General features: G+C 37.5%; 1 protein-coding gene across 2 annotated transcripts in view; it reads right to left on the bottom strand.

The window, feature by feature from the left end:
• ATRNL1 (attractin like 1) overlaps positions 1–20,807 on the bottom strand; it is a 542,514-nt gene that overhangs the window by 40,307 nt on the left and 481,400 nt on the right. For both annotated transcript variants that reach the window (XM_052798371.1, XM_052798372.1), the window contains one exon: positions 18,912–19,026. In XM_052798371.1, coding sequence (XP_052654331.1) covers positions 18,912–19,026 — 115 coding nt within the window. The remainder of the gene's footprint in view (positions 1–18,911; positions 19,027–20,807) is intronic.

Genomic DNA, 20,807 nt, shown 5'->3' with positions numbered 1-20,807 from the left:
AAGGCTGAGGTACTCAACAACATTTTTGCCTCTGTCTTAACCGCCAAGTGCTCCAGCCACACCGCCCATGTGGCAGAAGGCAAAGGCAGGGACTGGGAGAACGACGAACCACCCACCATAGGAGAAGATCAGGTTCGAGACCATCTGAGGAACTTGAAGGTACACAAGTCCATGGGACCTGATGAGATGCACACTTGGGTCCTGAGGGAACTGGCAGATGAAGTGGCCAAGCCACTATCCATCATATTTGAGAAGTCGTGGCAGTCCGGCGAAGTTCCCACTGACTGGAAAAGGGGAAACATCACCCTCATTTTTAAAAAGGTAAAAAAGGAACACCCAGGGAACTACAGGCCTGTCAGTCTCACCTCTGTGCCCAGCAAGATCATGGAGCAGATCCTCCTGGAAACTATGCTAAGGCACATGGAAAATAAGGAGGTGATTGGTGACACCTAACACGGCTTCAGTAAGGGAAATGGTGCATGATAAATTTGGTGGCCTTCTATGACAGGGTTACAGCATTGGTGGATAAGGGAAGAGCAACTGACGTCACCTACCTGGACTTGTGCAAAGCATTTCACACTGTCCTGCGCGACATGCTTGTCTTTAAATGGGAGAGACATGGATTTGACGGATAGGCCACTTGGTGGATAAGGAATTGGCTGGACGGTCACACTCAGAGAGTTGTGGTCAACAGCTCGATGACCACGTGGAGACCAGTGACAAGTGGTGTTCCTCGGGGGTCGGCATTGGGACCGGTGCTGTTTAACATCTTTGCCGGTGACATGGACAGTGGGATTGAGTGCACCCTCAGCAAGTTTGCTGATGACACCAAGCTGCGTGGTGCAGTTGACATGCTGGAGGGAAGGGATGCCATCCAGAGGGACCTTGACAGGCTTAAGAGGGGAGCCTGTGTGAACCTCATGAAGATCAACAAGGCCAAGTGCAAGGTCATGCACATGGGTCAGGGCAATCCCAAGCACAAATACAGGCTGGGCAATGAGTGGATTGAGAGAAACCCTGAGGAGAAGGACTTGGGGGTATTAGTGGATAAAAAAACTGAATACAAGCCAGCAATATTTGCTCGCAGCCCAGAAAACCAATCACGTTCTGGGCTGCATCAAAAGAAGCGTGGCTAGCAGGTCGAGGGAGGTGATTCTCCCCCTCTGCTCTGCTCTCGTGAGACCCCACCTGGAGTACTGGGTTCAGGTCTGGGGCCCCCAACATAAGAAGAACATGAACCTGTTGGCACAAGTCCAGAGGAGGGCCACGAAGATGATGAGAGGGCTGGAGCACCTCTCCTATGAAGACAGGCTGAGAGAGTTGAGGTTGTTCAGCCTGGAGAAGAGAAGGCTCTGGGGAGACCTTAGAGCAGCCTTCCAGTACCTAAAGGGGGGCTACAGGAAAGCTGGGGAGGGACTTTTTACAAGGGCAGGTAGTGATAGGACAAGGGGTAATGGTTTTAAACTGAAAGAGGGCAGATTTAGATTAGATGTGAGGAAGAAATTCTTCACTGTGAGGGTGGTGGGACACTGGAACAGGTTGCCCAGAGAAGCTGTGGATGCCCCATCCCTGGAAGTGTTCAAGGCCAGGTTGGATGAGGCTTTGAGCAACCTGGTCTAGTGGAAGGTGTCCCTGCCCATGGCAGGGGCATTGGAACAAGATGATCTTTAAGGTCCCTTCCAACCCAAACCATTCAATGATTCTATGATCAGATTATAAAGGTATATGCAAGTCAATATTTAGGAGACAATATTTATCCCACAGGTAAGGATTACCTGAATAATTTACAAATTCCCTTGTGAATGAATTACACATCCTTGTAAGCAAAATGTACATTACAGCTCCTAAATTGCCATGCACCACTTTTGCTGGGAACTAAGTCACATTTGCTTCCTAAGATAAATTCCTCTTCATTAAATGCAATTTTCATTGCACCTTGCTACAAAGTGCCATAAACCTGCAGGAAGAAATAACTGATCCCTGCTGGCTGACTCTACCAGACATGAATCATTGACTCCACTGTGTATGGAAAGAGATGGGCATGTTTGTGGGAAGAAGGAATTAAAGCCCAGAGCCAAGATCTCTGCAGGAAATCCTAAAAATAGCCAAACTTAGGAAGAAGTGTGGAGTAAGCTTTCTGGTTTCGGTATCAAGTCACTTAGTAAAATTAAGATTTGGGAAGTAGAAAAACTGAATCAACCACAGCTTTCATTTTCCTGCTACCCTATAGATCCTGCATATTGCCCAAGTTCAGAATTACGATGTCAAGATATTGACAGTTGGACTCAATGATCTTAAATGTCTTTTCAAACCTGAATGATTCTATGATTCTGTATCACCCACCTCTCATTTTAGGTATGCCAGCCTTTCAGCAAATCATTTCAGCTATATCAAACATCAGTAATTAACAGCATAAGAAGGATGGAAGTTGTGCTTGTGAAAAGGGCACACTGAAGAAGAGACTGAAAGATAAGGTGGTGTACTTGCAAAAATGCTATTGAATGCTTGGTATCATTTTAGGATGATTTCCTTTTAAAATACTCAATTGCCCTCTCCAGTCCTCAGTATTCTACTCTCCTGCTGTACCTATCTTTGCATAGGCATAATATAGAGGACTAATACAAAACAATCAGGTCTAGAAAACATGACCTTGACCAGCTTGGAGGAACTGGAATTATTTTGATATAGAGAAAGGTGATGGAGGGGAAACATAAAAATATAAAAGGCTGCAGAGAAGAGGGAGGAAGGAAATAATCTTTTTTCCATGCTCATTTTGGGCATGATAAAAAGTAATGGGCTTAAACCATAGCAGAGGAAATTTAGGTTAACCGTTAGGAAAAACTTTCTAACAGTTAGCACAGCAATGCATGGGAAAAAAATTTCCTAGGTAAGAAGCAGAAACTCCATTTTTGTACGCTTTTATGAACAGGTTAGACAAACATCTGCCAGGAATTGTTTACATGCAGCTGATACTGCCTTGAACAGGGGAGATGGGACTAAATGATCTCTAAAAGTCCTTTCCAGCCTTATTTTTTTATGATTCTGTAATCAACTTTGAAAGGAGCTTGGCATCACTCCTATTGAAAATAATGGCAGCTTGCAGAGTGTTCTGTAATGGCATTCCAGATTTCCTCCGGTACAAACCAAGGTGGAACTGTGTGCATTTTAGTGGAGAGAAGTGGGACCTCGAGCTCCAGTAGCTGCAAGAAGGGTGGTAATTTATACCTAGCTGCATTTTTCACACTCAGTATCTTGCATTACCAAGCTCTTTACAAAGCAGAAGAAATTTGATGCCTCTTTCTGGCCATTCTTCAGATTCTGTTCTGAATTGAAGCTGATGGGTAGCTGATAATGCTTCTTAGGTGGATGAGTAACTGATTCTAATGCATTGTTTCACATAAATTAGAGCTTTCTCTATTCTAAATATTTTTCTAAGCAAATAGTCTTAAATCATCAGAAAACATTAAATTAAAGGATATATTTTAATTTCAGGCTAACAGAAGATATAATTCTACATATAACTCTTCCCTATGTCAGTCTGAACAATCTGATGCAGCTCAGGATATGGCTCACTGTGCTGCCAACTATGGTTTGCTGTTTTCTAAAAAAAACCCCATTATTTTCATCCTCTCCACATACAAATGCAAATAGAATTTATTCAAAGGATATTTCCTCAATAGTTGGTATTTAGAATTTAATAATTACAATCTCCAGAAATTGTAAAGAAAATTCCATCTGAAGTTCACATTTATACTTAGATCATTTTGCACTTTATGGCCAACATTCCTTTGCTGCTTCTCCAGCAAAAGATACAGTCTCTTCTTGAAAGTAATGTGTTATGCTCTAATAGTTTGTAGTGTAACTTGTTATGCTTTTTGCATATTGATACATTTTCAGGTAACCAAAATATCTCTACAAAAAACTTCATTGTGTACTCTCAGCTGCAATGTGCTACCTAAGATTCTTTATCTATTTTTCCCTCATGATGACTGATCAGTATTTCTCTATCGTGGACAAAGATTCCTGCATGAGTATATTTGACAGGAATCATTTATCTACAGGAAGAATAATGGATTAATCTGCACTTCCATGGAAAAAACAAAACAAAACAACAGACTTTCTTATATATTGAGATACTGATCTGAAAATTCATCAACAAATACTGAAGAAGAGTTCTTAACTCTGTCCTTGACTCAAACTTTCCTGCTGAGGCAATGCAAGGATCTGGAAATTAATGAATGATGTTATGCACTAAACCATGCTATGAATGATGGTTTATATTTTTTCTGTTACACTTACAACAATGAATCTGAGAACATCTCAAACATTAATTCATTTATTCCCACAACATCCTCACAAAGTAGAATTCCCATTTCAGAGAGAGTATAGAGAAACAGTGTCCATCCACAAACACATGGGGATCTGGTAATAGAGCAGGGACTAAAGTCTACTTTGGATACTAGTTCCAGTAAGTACAAGTCCCAGCAAGTCTTTTCTTCCTTTTTGATATTATTAACTACCATCAGCCATGTAAAACTTCCTTGCTTACCTCTAGTCAGTGAAACCATTTCACTACAGAGCAAGTTCTGCTGAAGCCACTGTGGTGTGAATTTGTACTAAAGAAGTGAAAGGCAGATACAGCTACAAATATGTAGGAAGGGGAAGGGTTGATGGGGAAAAGAGAGCACAAGCCTGAAGGAGTTATATACCTGGAAAAGTGCCCTCAATGATGCTACCAGGGACAAGTCTGAAGCCTTGAATTTGCAGCTATGGTTATCATGCTGGTATATCACTGTCAGAGGACAAGGATAAGGAAGGTTACCTTTTGATCACTGAAATCCAAGTATAGTGCCTTACTGGGTTTGCCCTATGGCAAGACATTAGATATTTTAACTCCCTCTTACAGTCAGTCGCGTTCAAAGCAAGCTGAGGACACAGAGTACTTCACAGAAGATACTCAGGACTGTGTATCATTGAATCCTGAATTATAAGTAATAAATATATATAAAAATAGTAGGAATTAAACACAGAATGGGTGAAAAGGGTAGATACATTGTCATTCTAAACTTTCCACGATTGTGTCACATTGAGTCACTCTCAACCCTAAATATAGTTTGCCATTGTAATTTTCTTTGTAATCTTTCCTTTACACCCTAGCATGTTTTGAGCACTTAAGACAACTTTATTGAAATGAAAGACTTAAAGTGACAAGAGGGGTCTTTTTCTGCTACCAGTCAGTTCATGCTTCATGCTTAGCAATTTGGAAAATTCACTTAATATTAACATTTTTCAGATCTAAGAATTTTGGGAAGATTAGGTTTATAAAAAGGCATTCTTTTAAAAGTGATTCATATACAAGTACTAGTTTAAAATGTCCCTCTTATGGATGGATTATTTTGTCTACCATTTTTCCATATTAACTAGCTCTCAGTCATTTTCAAGCTCATCTTCTCCAGTATGAAAAATATATACATTTTGGTGTGTGACTTACTTGCCAGGTCCAATAATATTTACAGAAACCTAGCTTCATCTCATTTAATATTTTCCTTATCTTCATTTTTTACGGATTTAACTGATCCTTGGATTTTTGTTTGGATTTTTTTCAAAAACAATATTTTAAACGGCCTGTTTTCATTTTATGGACCTGCTAATTCTGTATGCCTAAACTTATCCCTTCTTGTTGTTTCCGCAGACCTTTACCTTTGCTATATTTTGTAAGGAAGAGCAGAAAAATCACCTTCTAACTTTTTTTTTTTCCCCACCTGGGTAATTGCAGGCAGGAATAGCCCTGATATCAGAGAAGCCCACCCATTTAGTGTATGCACTACAGATAGTGGTGCATCCTGCAGAAATTCTTGAGCAGCTCTGCAGTGAAGTATGATTCACCAGGGTGTATGAATTCTGACAGCCCTGCTAGGCTCAAACTCATTCCAAAAAGCAGCATTTGGTGGTTTCTACACTGTTCCCCATTTCATGTTCCACAAAGACTTAGTCATTTGGATGCACCGTTCAGCTGGTTGTATGTGTAGGCACAGTGCCATACCGAGATGCTAAAAGGGTAGTGCAGGGAGATGCAGAACTCAGCCCTGGTCTTGTACAGACAGTACTGACCTGGATCTACTATATTCCTACAGGACATCAGCTGACAAGTAGATGCCTCTGAACTATATTCCCTATACCTCTCAGTACCAGAATTATGAAGCAGAACTATCCAAGGCACACGAATAAGAGAAGTTGAGAATCTGTCACAGTAAAGGAAGATATCATAACAAGCAACATCTCTTCTCTAACAACCGTGAGCTAATTAACACCAACCCTGAGTTCTCAGCTATCTGTAGGTGGTTTGAGTTAATATCTTTGCTGGATCCAGACTAGTTCCTTCAGAAGGACATTTCTAGTGATTTCATAGTTAAGGGACAGTTAATCCACAACCACAAAGGATGCAGGCAATAACTGAGTTCACTGTTATGAACTCACTCGTTACAAGAATGAAAGTATCCCATTAAGATGAATTTCCTCAGTCTGCTATCCAATTTTATTAACAGAAAGTTTTGAACTTCAAACCTTGTGTCTTTTCCTTTGTACTTACAATAGTAATTGAATATATCAAGCACAGAGAGTAGTTCATCTCCCATCCTTCATCTTAAAAGTGTTTTGTACTTAATAATAATGATAGTGATATTAATTTATTTGTGTCCATAAGCTTTAAACCTAGCCTTCTACAATAGTTACACAATATTGATTGGAAGGGGTTAGATCAAACAATTCTAGATATTGAGCTGCTCCAAACTGTTAAGAACTACTTTTAAGCAAGAACCATCCCTATCAGGCTTTCAAACTGTTAACAACAGAAAGCCCTGACATCCTTCTGTCAACATTTTCCTGAACCACAAATTGCTCATGCATTAGAAATTCACTTGAAATGGCATAAAAAGGCTGTGAAGTAAATGTATTCCTGAAGCCTGGGTCTGCAAGCCAGCGTAATTTCAGAAAACACCATACAGGCTGAAAAGGCAGCAGTTGCAAGGACTGAATTTAACTATACATGATAACTCAATTTATTTTCTCTGTAGTCTCATAACTCAGTAAGTCTTTAATGGTTTCATAAATAAACAGATGGATGCCATCAAATGCCACAGAATGATAAATCTGATTGGCCTCTCTATAATTTTGGATAGCTTTATCCCAAAAATAGACAGTGGAAGCATCTTACTCCAAGAGTGTGATAAAATAAATGTGAGAAGGTAGATTATGGGCAATTGCATTGTCCAAGTGATGAATGAAACTTTCCATGATGGTGTGACTAAGAATGAGGGCAGATCTCAATGTAACTCACTCTAGTGGTAGATTTGAACAGATTTGACTTCTGTTGATAAAAAAAGGTTCTTCTCTTCAAGGAATTCAAAGTTAGAGGAAGGAGAAATAGGTGAAGGGACCCCCTGCTGAAAGATTTAAATCATCTATTACTTTAGCTTTGAAAGGTTTATGGTTCTAATTTAACTGTAAGCCATCTGCTCCACCTAGTATGTGTTGACTGAATATAAAACCAGACCACCAATTTCAAATAGGAAGGACACTTATCATCCAGTGTGTCACTTGCATGGGGGTTTGTTCGCTTTACCTAATTTTGCAACTCAAACTAGACATCTATTGAATCCTCAAAGTTTAACAGCACAAAATTAAAATAACCTGCTTGGTTTTCAGGAGGAACATGTCCAAATAAGATGCTCTGTTAGGTAAAGCTGTACATTCATGTGGGCTGAATGCAGACAAGGCAGGCCCCACTGCTGCCTATTTTCTGTGTGAGGAACTCTGGGTCTTTGTGTCAATATCAAGAGAGTAGAACAAAACACTGCTTAATAGCATTATCCGATCACCAATGTTTCCATTTGTGTAAAATAAATCATACAAGTGATTTTTTTTTTCCATGAGATTTCTATTAAAAATAACATAAGTATCATATAGCCTGTCTTAGCATAATTCTCAAGTGAGAACTTCACATGTTTGTTAGCTGCCTTTATCGCTTTTGGGGGGTTTTTTGTTGGTGGTTTTTTTTTTTCTTTTTCTTTCCTTTGTCAACATCTGTATAGTTCATGTTAAAAGAAGAAAAGCAGACTACAATTTCTTTCAACTATGGAAAGCTTAGCCCTGCAGAGTGCCTAAGGGTCTGCCTGGGAGAAAATAAAATTTGAAGACCTAACTTTACAGAACATTTTCTTCTTCCTATTCATGAATTACTTTTCTTTGTACAACCTATCAATTTTACTCTGACTTTCCGAACCCTACTAATCCTGTGCCTTCCTCATCACAGAATAGGCAAAAAGGAAAAAAAACATCACATCCAGTAATACAAGTATAGGATTTCACAGCCTAAAAAAGAAAATAAGACCAAGGTCTGTAAACTACCACTTTGTTTAGAGGAATTGGTCATGGTGAGGAAATTAGAGCTGCGAGTAGAAAGGGGCCAAAATCAAAGGGACAGCAGTTCCCCACTCCTCCACATGGAGCCCATCGTGGGATCCTAAGGCTGTCCCTGCCATTTGACAAGGTACAGAGCACAAGGTCCTGGCTACTGTAAATCTTGCTCAGAGCCTCCAAGGGACGAATCACTGCTAGAAATCTGTCCTTTTCTACATCAACAGAAAAGCACAATGTACAAGGTTACTGCTGACCTGCAATACATTCATCAAGAAAAATTCTTGACTCTTCCCTGACTTCCAACAAATACATTATAACTAGGCTATATGGGAGCCAATGAACTTCTAAAGGAAGGAGGCTATGCACATTTTTTAAATTCAGAAAGCCTATGAAAATGGATAAAAAACATCAAGCAATAAAGGAGGTTGTGTTTTAGAGGTAAAGAAATGTAAGAGTGAAATAAGAATTGCCAAAAGTCAAGCTGAGTTAGTCTTGCAAAAGTTTATTAAAACAAGCATCCAAAGATTTTCACTCTATAAATAAATAAGAGACCAAAAAAAAAAAAAGAGAAGAGTCATTTTGTAGAAAGAATGAGGCGGAGATCAAGTATTTTCTAGGTATCGTCCCAGGAGTGAATTATTTGATGGTTTTCAAGGAGGAGATAATGTTTATCAAAGAAGGTACCATCAACATGGATAACGGAACAAGGATATGGAGATAGAAACAACAAAAGTTTTATGCATTGACATTGGGGTAATCAGAACACTACTTCTGTAAGAATATAAGAAAACAAAGGCTGGTAACAGGGAAATTTAATAATCTGTCATGTCAAATGCAGTGGCATACAAATTGAGAATAGTAAGTGCTGTTTATTTCATACTAAAAATTGTCTAGATTCAAGAAAAAATATTTAGTTCTTTACTGATCTATTAATCAGACTCAGCTATATGATACTTGGCAAGAAAGAACAATTAAAGGCAGGTAAATGGAAAATGGGTCAAAATGCATCAACATTTCATCAAAGATTGTGCCAGACCAACCTGATAGTTTTCTATAATACTAACTGATTTTCTGGGTAAGAACATGCAGAAGATTTTCTAGATTTCTGAAATCTTATACTGGGGGAAATTATCAACAGACAAAAAAGATGAGAGATTAGTACAGGAGTTACGGAGAGTGGACAGTTGCATGAAGGAGAGAAAACAGGGTAGTTTTGAAGAGGAAGGAGTCTGCTGAAGGTATAGCATGGCAACAAGAATCAATCTTTTGACCAGTCTTTTTTAATATTTTCATTAAAGAGCTTGGCATAAAAGTAGGAGTATGTTGTTGAAATTCAATCGTGACAAACATTGGTATGTATCAACAATACAGAAAAGGAGTAGAATATAATCCAGAAAGAGATGCATGACCTCAAGAAATCAAGGAATATAAATATACTCAGATTCAACAGTGCAAATTTCAAAGCCATGTATTTTGGGAACAAGCAGAAACTCATACACTGAAAGTTCAGTGTTTGAGGAAGAGAAGAAGGGCAGGGATGTAAGTTGGCCACAGAAAGACTGAGTTGGAAGGGGGGAAAATTGTTTAAAATAAAGTAAAAGTTAATTGGGATACAGCGAGGAAATGTTAGTGCCATTGGGCAACACCAGATGGGCCTTCACATGGCACTCTGAGTACAACCTGGCCATGCAAGGTAAAAAAAGCTGAACTGAAGCTGAAACTGGGACAGTGTTACAAAGGTGTTCAAAAGACTGAAGAACATGTTTAAAGCGGACCTCATTTGCCTTAGCCTGGCAAAATGAAGGTGAAAAAGAGATATGATTGCTGTGTTAAAACATTGTGTGTGATAGATGTCATGTTGAAAATAGGGTAACCCCTGAATACTTCAGCTGATGGTCAGCAGGCAGGTATGGTTGAAGGATGCTGTTTCTTTCCAGGTTAGAGCCTTCGATTTGAAGGTTTGGGTTCTCGTGCATCCGTTCACAGCCAGAAGCTCAGGATCATGAGCATCCATCATTGCATCTCTACTCCCCATGATGACTGGGGAGAAGAAATCACCAAATTACCATCTGGATGCAACCTGAAAATGGCTCAGCCAACCTCCATGAACAGCACAGGGGATGTACGTGACTGTACTTACATTTAACAGTGTTCAGAACTTTTACAGCCTTGTCAGATATTCTTTCAGTTCCCTTTATGCAATTAAAGCTGCAAAAGTCCCCAAAAGAAAAAAAAAAAAAAAAGCCTATTTCTAATACTCTGCAGGAACAGTGACAGTTTTGGTTTGAACAATGAATAACTAGTTGTCAAAGAAATGTTCATGGTATTTAACAGTTTTTATTAATATTGAATCCCTCTAGGGCAGGAATTCCAGCGATAAAGTTGTAAAACAACCATATCTACGTCCTCTGTTCTTCTCTTTTTTTTCCTTTTTTTTTTTTTTCCAGCTGATAGCTCTGCAGTATGCAGGTTTTACTGTCTAATCAATAAGTTACTTTTGCCAAGATTTGTGGAAGACACATTGCTAACATTATACTGCATGTTCTTCATATTAAAGCGTTTATGTCCTCTTCAAATAAATTCTTCAGAATATAAAGGAATCAAGGTTCTATGGCGAGAATGATGTAAAAACTAATTCATAACAGAACCACCTAAAATTCTTTAAAACACCAGACAAAATCAATACTCACCTCATTCTTCATCACTTACAAAGCTTACTACGCTAAGAACCTCACTGCTTTTCAGGTAGACTTTACCTGCAGGTTGCAAAAAATAATTGCTTTGGGTTTGGGCTGGAGGAGGGGTGGTGGCAGCTACTGGGTCTTATTATCTACTTTGTTTTTGCTATTGCCATAAATATTTTTTAAGTAATCATCAGCACCATCTGCCACTTACCACTGTGTTCTTTTCACAGTGTCAATACTATAAACACAGTCTGCTCCCTCATTTGATGCAGTGCAGAAGAATGGAATTAAGCAGAAAATAGGCACTCCAAAAATAGGCCTTACTATTTAAAAGCAAGCAACTCTTTCTGTAAAATGATCTTCAGAATCAGTTTCCACCAAGTCTTAAAGAGCTATTTTGCTAAGCATCTCCAGTTAACTAAAAACAACTCCAGATTTCACTTCTTTTGAGACCACGGCACTTGACAAACCAGTCCCTCAGTGTCAATAAGTTGAAGTTACAGCTTAATATATTAATTAGGAGTTTAGTTTTATTTATAGTCATTAAACTCTTACAAAGACCATTTTGATTTTCTTACACAATTTTAACTTCTTCTATTTTTTTGAGCATTTAACTGGCAGCATATTGGTAACTCACATGGAGTATCCCTCAATGCAATTACCAAAATTGCATTTCTATACAAAATGGTCTATTCACGCCTTAGGTTAGAGAGTCAGATTAAACTCAGTCTTCATACAGTCTAAACAGTACAGGTAAACTTCCAAAAAATTCTGTTCCTTACTGAGTCTTTTAAAATAATCCACCTTAACTGCAGACCTTCTGGTCAAATGAATACAGCCATGCACCTTTGCAAGCTGAGCTATGAGAATTGTCCCTGTCATTTCCATCATGGAAGCATCATTTTTGTAATCCAGATATATAATATTTTCTGGAAACAGTTTTTTTTTTAGGCATGGTGAATTATATGGCGCTGTAAACCGTACTTTGGTTTCAGCCCAGATAAAATGCCTGACTCACCCCTGTATTTTAACACAAGTTCTAGACATCAACACTGTTTTGTTGCAATGCATAGTTTGGCTTATTTCCAGTTGCATGTTGGCGCTTCAGGGAAGATGAATAGAATTGAGATTTTTTTTCAATATTTCATAGGAGAAATCTTGTTATTTAGGGGGGGGGGGGGGGGGAATGTCCCTTCTAAGGGTATTGTGAAGTTGGTTTTGCTCAGTGTTTTTATAATGCTTTCCATGTTTACATGTCATTTTATTCTACCTAAATAGTATTGTTAGATTATAAATATAAAATCTACTTCTTTGGTGCATCAATAAAAACTTATGTCAATAAAACAGCAAATAATGAAAATAAGCCAATAGTCTGCCTCCAAAATTACATAGAAGGAGAAATGACACTCAGTCTAGAGAGGCGGATGGGTACAGAACAAAGAACAGGATGATGCAGAGAAATACGTTTACTTAAATACACATGTAGGATGCCCAGATACTACTTTGATGGGAGTAATAAACCAGCTGAGAAAAAACAGAATGCAGAAATACATTCTGTTTTATCTAGACTTACACCCTTTCACAGATTTCTTTTTTTCTTTTGCAATATCAATTTTAGATTTTTTATGTGTTTAGGAGTCTAAATAGCCTACCAGTTATGAATATCTTCCCATTTTTACCTCTAACTCCCTTTTCTTCTCCCATCGTTCAGTACTCATGGTCTTTCTTCACTAAAGCCTGTTATATATATGAATGATTAAAAGTCCCACTTCTAAATGAAGGAATATGAGAAATAAAGCCTTTTTATATAACTTCAGTACCTCTTCTCTAGGTTAAGCTTTTCTCTTTCCCTGGTTCTCTTTCACTCAGTTGAAGGCGCTTTTTTTGTTAGTAGGTATTAGTCTATATATGCCTTCAAAATGCTGCATATGCAAGACTCTATAGTTAATGCCACATTTTATACAGCATGAAACGTATACTTAGTGTAAGCATTATTCCAAAACAGATACCTTGCCAGCACTCCTCTGTACTAGCTACCTGACTTGATACCATACCTACAGCTCTTGAACTCGTAAGTCATTGTTTTCCCGTTTGAACAGAGACCACACAAAGGACAAACAAGATTAATGATCCGGCCTAGCCCTCTGCTCTAAAGAGAAACAAGCCTCAAGCCCCCCCCCCCCTTTCTCAGTATAAGAAAAGGTCTACAAAGTGGTGAAATAGTGTACCAGAACATGTATGTCTGAGAAGACAAGGGGCTAAAGTGGTCCTTAGCAAATGAGCCTCTGAAGTTCACCCTTCACTCTTCAGCCTCACTGTTACTGGGAGGCAGGAGGTTTTCAGTAGGCACACAGGTATACTTGCTCATGCAGAATCAGATTCGGGTGTTTCCCTCTACTGCCCTCGTCTTTTCCCTTTGAGTATACGAGAAATGCTAGAACCCTCAAAATGCACCCACAGGCCCTTAGTAATATGTACTCCATACATCACACTGTACAATTCAATTTATATTCTGTTATTAACTTTTTCATTAATTTGTCCTGTATTTTCACTCCTTTAGTACTCTGTAAAAACCCTCCAACACAAAAAAAGGCAATAAGAGATTCAACCATCTTCTGTACATCTTAATTACAGTATATTTTCATCAACTTTAACATTTTTCTACCAAAAAAATCTTTGCTTATCCTTGTAGTCCTACTGACTTTATATCGGGTTATTTTGCAAGTGTGAAGGGACTAAGCAAGGAATGTGTTTGTAGCCGGTAGAAATTCATGGGACTTACTTGCCCCTGGACTATGTCTGCAACTGTTTCACTGCGTACTGAGATAGGTACACATATGAACCCAATCTACGTATGAAAACCCCTAACCTATGGTTTTGCTTCCAAGGGTCAGAACAATTGACCAATATCATTAAATATAACACTTTATAAAAACTATTTGTTATTTCATATTTATATTCAGGTGCCTCTTATGATATGTATTGCCTTTTCTTGTATTTTAATCAGAGAAAATTAGAAATAGAACCAAGAAAGCCTTGTTACTGAAAACCCCCCATCCAGAGCTAATTGTCTTGTAGAACACTTAATGAGTCGTTATTCATTATGGTGGTGAGTACAGGGAAGGCAGATGGCATGGTAATTTTATTGATTCTGTGATCCTACTGTAGTTTGCTGATTAAGTAGGATTGAACACCACAGTTAGTGTGGCCAGAATTACATGAAATTCTGTTTTGATTCAAGGATATTGGAGAGTAACTTTCAGATAGCACTGTTGGAGAGGCCTGCTGAACATGAAATTTTGCTATCTTCATTTATATTTATAACAACAGAATATTGCACGCAGTCTTCCAGGATGTATGTTTCACAACTTCCACTGCAAAATTATTTCCACTGAAGTCGCCCTATTAATTACTATATTTTATTTAGTTCTTGATTTTAATTTCCAATTGTTACTTTTAACTATCAAGTTAGATTCACCTCACATAGTCATAGCCATCTAGATGTTAGAGTTCCTCTATGGTTTAATAGAGAGGCACATATACATACACCTTCAGAGACAGCTCACTAATAGGAAAGCACCGCTACTGGGTGGTCTACCACTTTTACCTCCTTGGTAGGAAATTTTGCTGTGTGAAAGCCACAAACCTGTAAATAATTCACAAATTACATTGTGCTTTAAAGCATTTACTGGCCTTATCCAAGAACAATGCAAATGTCAGAGTTTTATAAACTTATTGTGCAATACCTCGATACCTCAACATGTGGGATTTAGTTGGCTTTAATAATAAGGATGATATGGTCACAGAATTTTTCACACTACCAAGCTATTCTTTCTGTATTGCCCAATATATCACCAGAGCTGTATGAAGACCTTGAAGGAGTTATTCTTGGTCTTTCCACTGCTGGTAATTCATTGACACCTTTTCTGCATTAAGTAATTTATATATTATTACCGCCCCCCCCCCTTTTTTTTTGTGTGTCTAGCTTGTTTTGTTCAATACCATTTGAGATGTATAATTTAGTTCTTTCTAGAGATACGGTTGCAGCTGCTCTCATTATTAGATCTCCTTTGATATTAAGAAGAGTTTAAGCTATTTAAAGCATTGGGTCACACACCACAGCAATAACAGATGATCTCTAGCTTCCAAAGTGTCATAAAATCTGTAAGACATGTATGTGCATTGTATATTATAATCTGCCCACAACTGCTTGAAGGAGTGATTTTTCTGATATGCACATACACTGATGCATGCATATTGATATACTCATGAATTGTACAGAGAATTGCTATTTTTTTAAACCTTTGAATTTTGATCTGATTACTTAGGTACAATGCAGCCAATAAGACAACTGAAGAATGAGGAAACTATGTGTTCTACCGGTCAATCCAAAATTGAGAAATTTTAGGTTTTATCACTGCTAAACTTCCTTAATGTTTTTCATTGCTCATTCGAATTTATTTATAATTTGGTTCTAATTTTTGCCTTAATCCAAGCAAAATTTCATTTAAAAACAGTTGTTACTCTAGAGAAGTATGATTGAATTGTTAGGATCCTCTTCAAAGCTTACACCTAAAAGAAAACGTAAGGTCTACTGTGCTACACCTAACCTACTACAATGGTAAAATTAATTGACTTTCCAGATTTTCAGGATGTTTAATTCTACAAATCATTCCTTTATTGATGAAATCCCTTTTTAAAATGAGTCACAATGAATAGGGTTTCTTTTTTGCAATAAATCCATTTTTATTAATAATTCATCTGAACCTACATGACCAATCTGTGTTAGACCTATCTTAAACCACATATTAATTTTAAGCAGTTTAATTGTGTCAACATAGCCGTTATTTGTATACTTATAGGATTAGCACATAGAACTAAACAACGCTGTCAAAAGTCTGTAAAGTTCTGAGTATTTTCTGCAGGAGGTAGAGAGCACTCAGATCTCCACTGGGACATATGGTCTCTCCTGGAGAACTTTTTGCCTTGCATAGCCTTTGGCCAAAGCCCACCATCTGTAGTTTCAACTTTTCTTCCAGCTGCTGATAAAGGTGAAGTATAGAACATTTGCTGCAGAAAGAGTAACCTTTACATTAGGGTTTGGTTTGGGGTTTTTTTTGTAATATTCAAAGTCATTTTTCAACAAAATATTTGTTAATGTAAACCTTGGAAACAAGTAAAACTCGCTTTTGATCAAATTCAGATCTTAAAAACATAGGGATACAGTAACAAATCCAGTGGAGCATAGACTAGTTATTTGTGGAAAGAATTAGCTTTCTTGCTTTTGGAGAAACAATGTAATGCAGAACAAAACAGGCATTCCCTTCTTATATTTCAGACATGCATATAAGAAATGAAACCCACAGACTCTCATTGTGAACTGAGAATCAGTATCATTGACATATCATTTAAACAAATATGTGTGACACACTGTCAGTTATATCCTAGAATGATTCCAATGAGACTGAAAATGGTTATATGCAAGTAATAGAGGATTCTAAAATTACTTGGCAAGACATAATTACTGAACACACTACTTCCATCCACCTAAATATCATTGTTTTAACCTAGCTTAAGTCATAAGGGAAACCAACTGCATAGCAAACATGTCTGCCACACGAAGCTTCCACATAATTTCAAATAACTTGGCACAGTTCGCAGCATCTGCTCCCAGGAAGCCCAGGAAAGAAGCAGCAGGTATTGCTGCAGGACAGGAATGTGGTGAATTAGTAGAGCTACAGGTATGCCAACAAACTTGCATAATAGCTTCTGCCTAGACTATGCATGGTTACATACAGTGAAAGCAGTCCATGAGTACCAAAATTCATTACACACAAGAAAAAACAATTATGGCAATATAATCTAATATAATCTAATGGTTGACTCATCATGGTTACACACCTCAAGCATTTCTATTTGCTTTTGACCCTGAACAAAGTGAGAGTTGTGGGACTAAAAATTTTAGATATTTTTAAATACTAAATGGCTGACAAACACTATAATAACAAACAGAGGAATAGCATTTGAAATACATGCCTGCAAAGCTGATGGAAGGCAAAGTAATAAGAGGACAGAGCAGAACAGGAGGACATAACGTGTAAAAAAGAGGTGTATTCTGTCACAGATTGAGAAACACTCAAAATGACACATCTGCCGTATTGTTGAACCCAAGTCCTGTTTCAAAAAGCCTATTCCGTCCACATTTTACACACAGCAAAGAACAGCAATTACTTTTAAAAAAATTGTATATAGTAAATAGAAGCTGATTATGAAGTAACTAGATAAATACATTTTTACTGCCGAGAAGCACATCATAGGTAAATTTGAAAACAACAGAAAAAAACATTTTAAGCTCCAATTTCAACAATTACTTTTAATTTCCTTTCATAATGTTTTTCCTTTTTGTAAGACTATAAACACCTTCATTTCTTTTTCGTTTCATTAAAACATGAACACGTAATATGCTAAACATCCTTCCTCCCTCATTGCTCTCTTCAGAGCACTTACATTTATATACTTCTTCCAGGAAATGTATTTGACAAAGCATCAGTAACACTTATTTTCATAGCACTTCCAGAAATGATATTCCAAGCCATAAACAGCATTTTAAGAACTAAGTCCTCATCTCAGGATTCAGGGGAAAAAAAAAATTACACACCCCACCCAACCAAAAAAACCCACCCCGAACTAAAAAAACCCAAATAAATAACAGATAGTCATCAGGCCAAAAGAAGAAGAACGAACACTCAGCTGAGCTTATTTCCAACATAAGTCAACTTAGTTTGCCCTTATCATCATTACTCAATACTTTTTAATCTCTTAAATGGATTTTTGAAGGTTAAAAGGATATCATTTTGGCTCTTAATAAGAAAAGTTAGCCTTAAAGCATATTTTCTGGTTTATAGGAGCATTTTGGGCACATACTATGTAGCTTACTATTCTTTACAAAGGTGTTCATTTTGGCAACAGCTCCAAAGAATTCTGAAACATTAAGCTGGTCGTCTGTGCAGTGCCACATTACTGTCTCAACCTTGTTGTCATGGCCATTTTGTATCATATCATTGTAGGCAGTTATTTAGAGGATTTTAGAAGTGTATTTAAGTACCTCCTGTTTAGGAAGTATTTTAGAAGAATGGGTGTAATGGTTTTGTACAACAATCTAGCGTAGATCAGATAAGGTAGATTACCACAAGAAGTGCTTCCAGATAATGCAAATGCTGCTTTAAAAGGAGCTGGGATCATTTCCAAAGTGAACACCTTCCTAATGAAGCAGACACTTCCACTCACACAATCCCAGGTTTCATCCGATAGGCATTCTGGGAAATGCTAATATTTTAATTGAATCCTGGACAGCATAGCATTGGGATTCACGGTGCAAAGGAACTTAACTAGAAGTTAGCGGACTAAACATCAACTTGAACTGAGAATACTCACTGGTATTCCCTATATAGCCTCATTTATCACAACTTGAACTGAAACTCTAGAAGCGTCTGCATCTGAAATTTTTTTGCCCTACAAGGCAAGGTTGAAGAATATCGGTATGCACACATATTGTTTCAGGAAGTACTAATGAGATATGGCATTGTACACCAGCCTAGTCTGACCACTGGGCTTTTTATTTGGGATACCACAACAAATTCCAAACAGAAATTCCTCATTAAACATTGGCCCTAAACTTAACATCAATTGGACTGAGTAGCCCCTTGTATTCCCCTGCTGTGCCATTATTTTGGGTCTGTGTGGGTGCCTTTGTCCAAGTAGACGGCATTGCACGAGAACGGACATGACGCTCAGCAACACGAGCCTTACCTGACTGACCAGGGGGTGGGACTCCTGAAGATCCTCTGGGCAGACATAAAAATACCGTGAGGACTGCGGCTCTGTTTCCTGAACATGGCTCAATGGCAATCGGTTTAGGAGCACCCTGAAAAAGGAAGATACCTATGTAATGTCCGAGATTTCCATTTTGGTTTTACTTGTACATCTTTACCTTATTTTAAGGTTCACTGTAACAGTAGGAAGATATTTTTTCCCAATTAGTTCTTTGCATTTAAACAGACTGTCCTACCCATGTTAATTGACTTAAAAATGGGCTTTAACAGCAGCCCACACTGCAAATCTAACCAAACAGAAAAAATGAAATGATCATAAAGACAACAAAATTATACTTAATTTTATAGCTCACTAAATGAAGAGATATCAACTTCTTAAAGCTTAGAAAACAACAAAACCTTTTGGTATACACACTGGTATCTAAGAGTACCAGAATTTCCCCTATTCTAGTAAGAAGTACCCATGTGAAAAAACTGTGCTTCAGTGGCATCCATTACCTAGCCCTCCTAATGCCAAAAACATAAAATGAGAGCAAATCTCTATAATATAGATATATACAAAGATAACCAATCCCTCTTGAGCTTCCCAGACCAGTAAGTCTGCCTTCTCTATGTCTGTCCTGGTAAGCAAATGATTTCTTTGAGACAGGAACTTCCTGAATTTTTTTGCATATGCAGAAAACAGGTGCAGTGTTACTATATTTAAATAAAGTTAGAAAAGCTCTGAAAATGTTGCCTGTGCGATTATCATCTTACTTTGTCTTATATGAAGCTATGACAATGCTGTTTTTGCTGGTGGGAGGTATGTGCTGTTACCAAGCATCTCTCTCTTATTAGCTGTAGAGATCTTTTCATTTGTAGTTAGCTTGCAACAAAATGGTTGCTACCATATTGTTCTCAAGTTACCAAGACTGAGGATACTAGGAGCAGGAAAAAAGTAAAGCAGTCTACAAAACCATAGAATAATAAGTTTCTAATACGGCAATTTGCAGTGTTTCCATATTTATATGTTTCCGTGTTTTGTGCTCACTAAGAGATAGGCATTTCACTTTGGAGAGCTTAAACATTTAGTCAAGCAGTAAAGATATTTCTAAAAACATTAGGTCAAAATCAGCATAAGCATTTGTTTCTTTTTTTGTTTGTAAATTTTTAGAATGTCTGTCGTGTTCCAAGGCAAAATACGAGTTTGATGTTTTGATTCAAAATTCAAAGCCATAAAACTTTCCATTGACATGCAAAATGCAATGTATATATAAATGTCAACTGATTCAAGTTTACTAAGAAAAATGATAGTTTAGCCAAGTTAAATACACTGCGAAGTATTAGATATAAAGAAAACAAAGGCGCTTCCATCATGTAAAGCAATTATCATTTTCTATTTTTCTGCCTCCAAGTAACCAACATTTACATTCCTTATCAGTAAAGATAAGGAAACAGAATACAGCAATAAATCGAACAATAGATAAATATACTTATTTTTTACTTCATGGTCATATTTGAAAGGAATTGCTGTAGATGCATTTGAGGCGATAGCATTAAAATAACTTGGGCAAGGAATGTCATCGAATTTAAAATTGCTATGACATAATGAATGACAACTTATATTCACTAAAGCCTTACCAAATGATGAAACAGAAAAGTAAAACCCCAAAAGCTTCAGCTAAAACCAGTAACTTTTTAAAAAACAACATAAGAAATATTTTCTAATCTGCATGTACTGGATTTGTAGCATTTACTAATAATATTTTGTAATGCATTGGCTCAATATAGGCCAAAGGAACAGATGAAGAGAACAGATTCTGAATCTGTGTAAGCTGGTGTATATCTGTTGACTTCCATAAACCTGTTATCAGCAAAACATTTGGACAGGCAT

Source organism: Harpia harpyja, chromosome 10, assembly GCF_026419915.1.
Source record: "Harpia harpyja isolate bHarHar1 chromosome 10, bHarHar1 primary haplotype, whole genome shotgun sequence".
Classification (NCBI taxonomy): Eukaryota; Metazoa; Chordata; class Aves; order Accipitriformes; family Accipitridae; genus Harpia; species Harpia harpyja.
The sequence above is the reverse complement of the archived record's forward strand: the minus strand, read 5'-3'. Positions and strand labels throughout refer to the sequence as shown.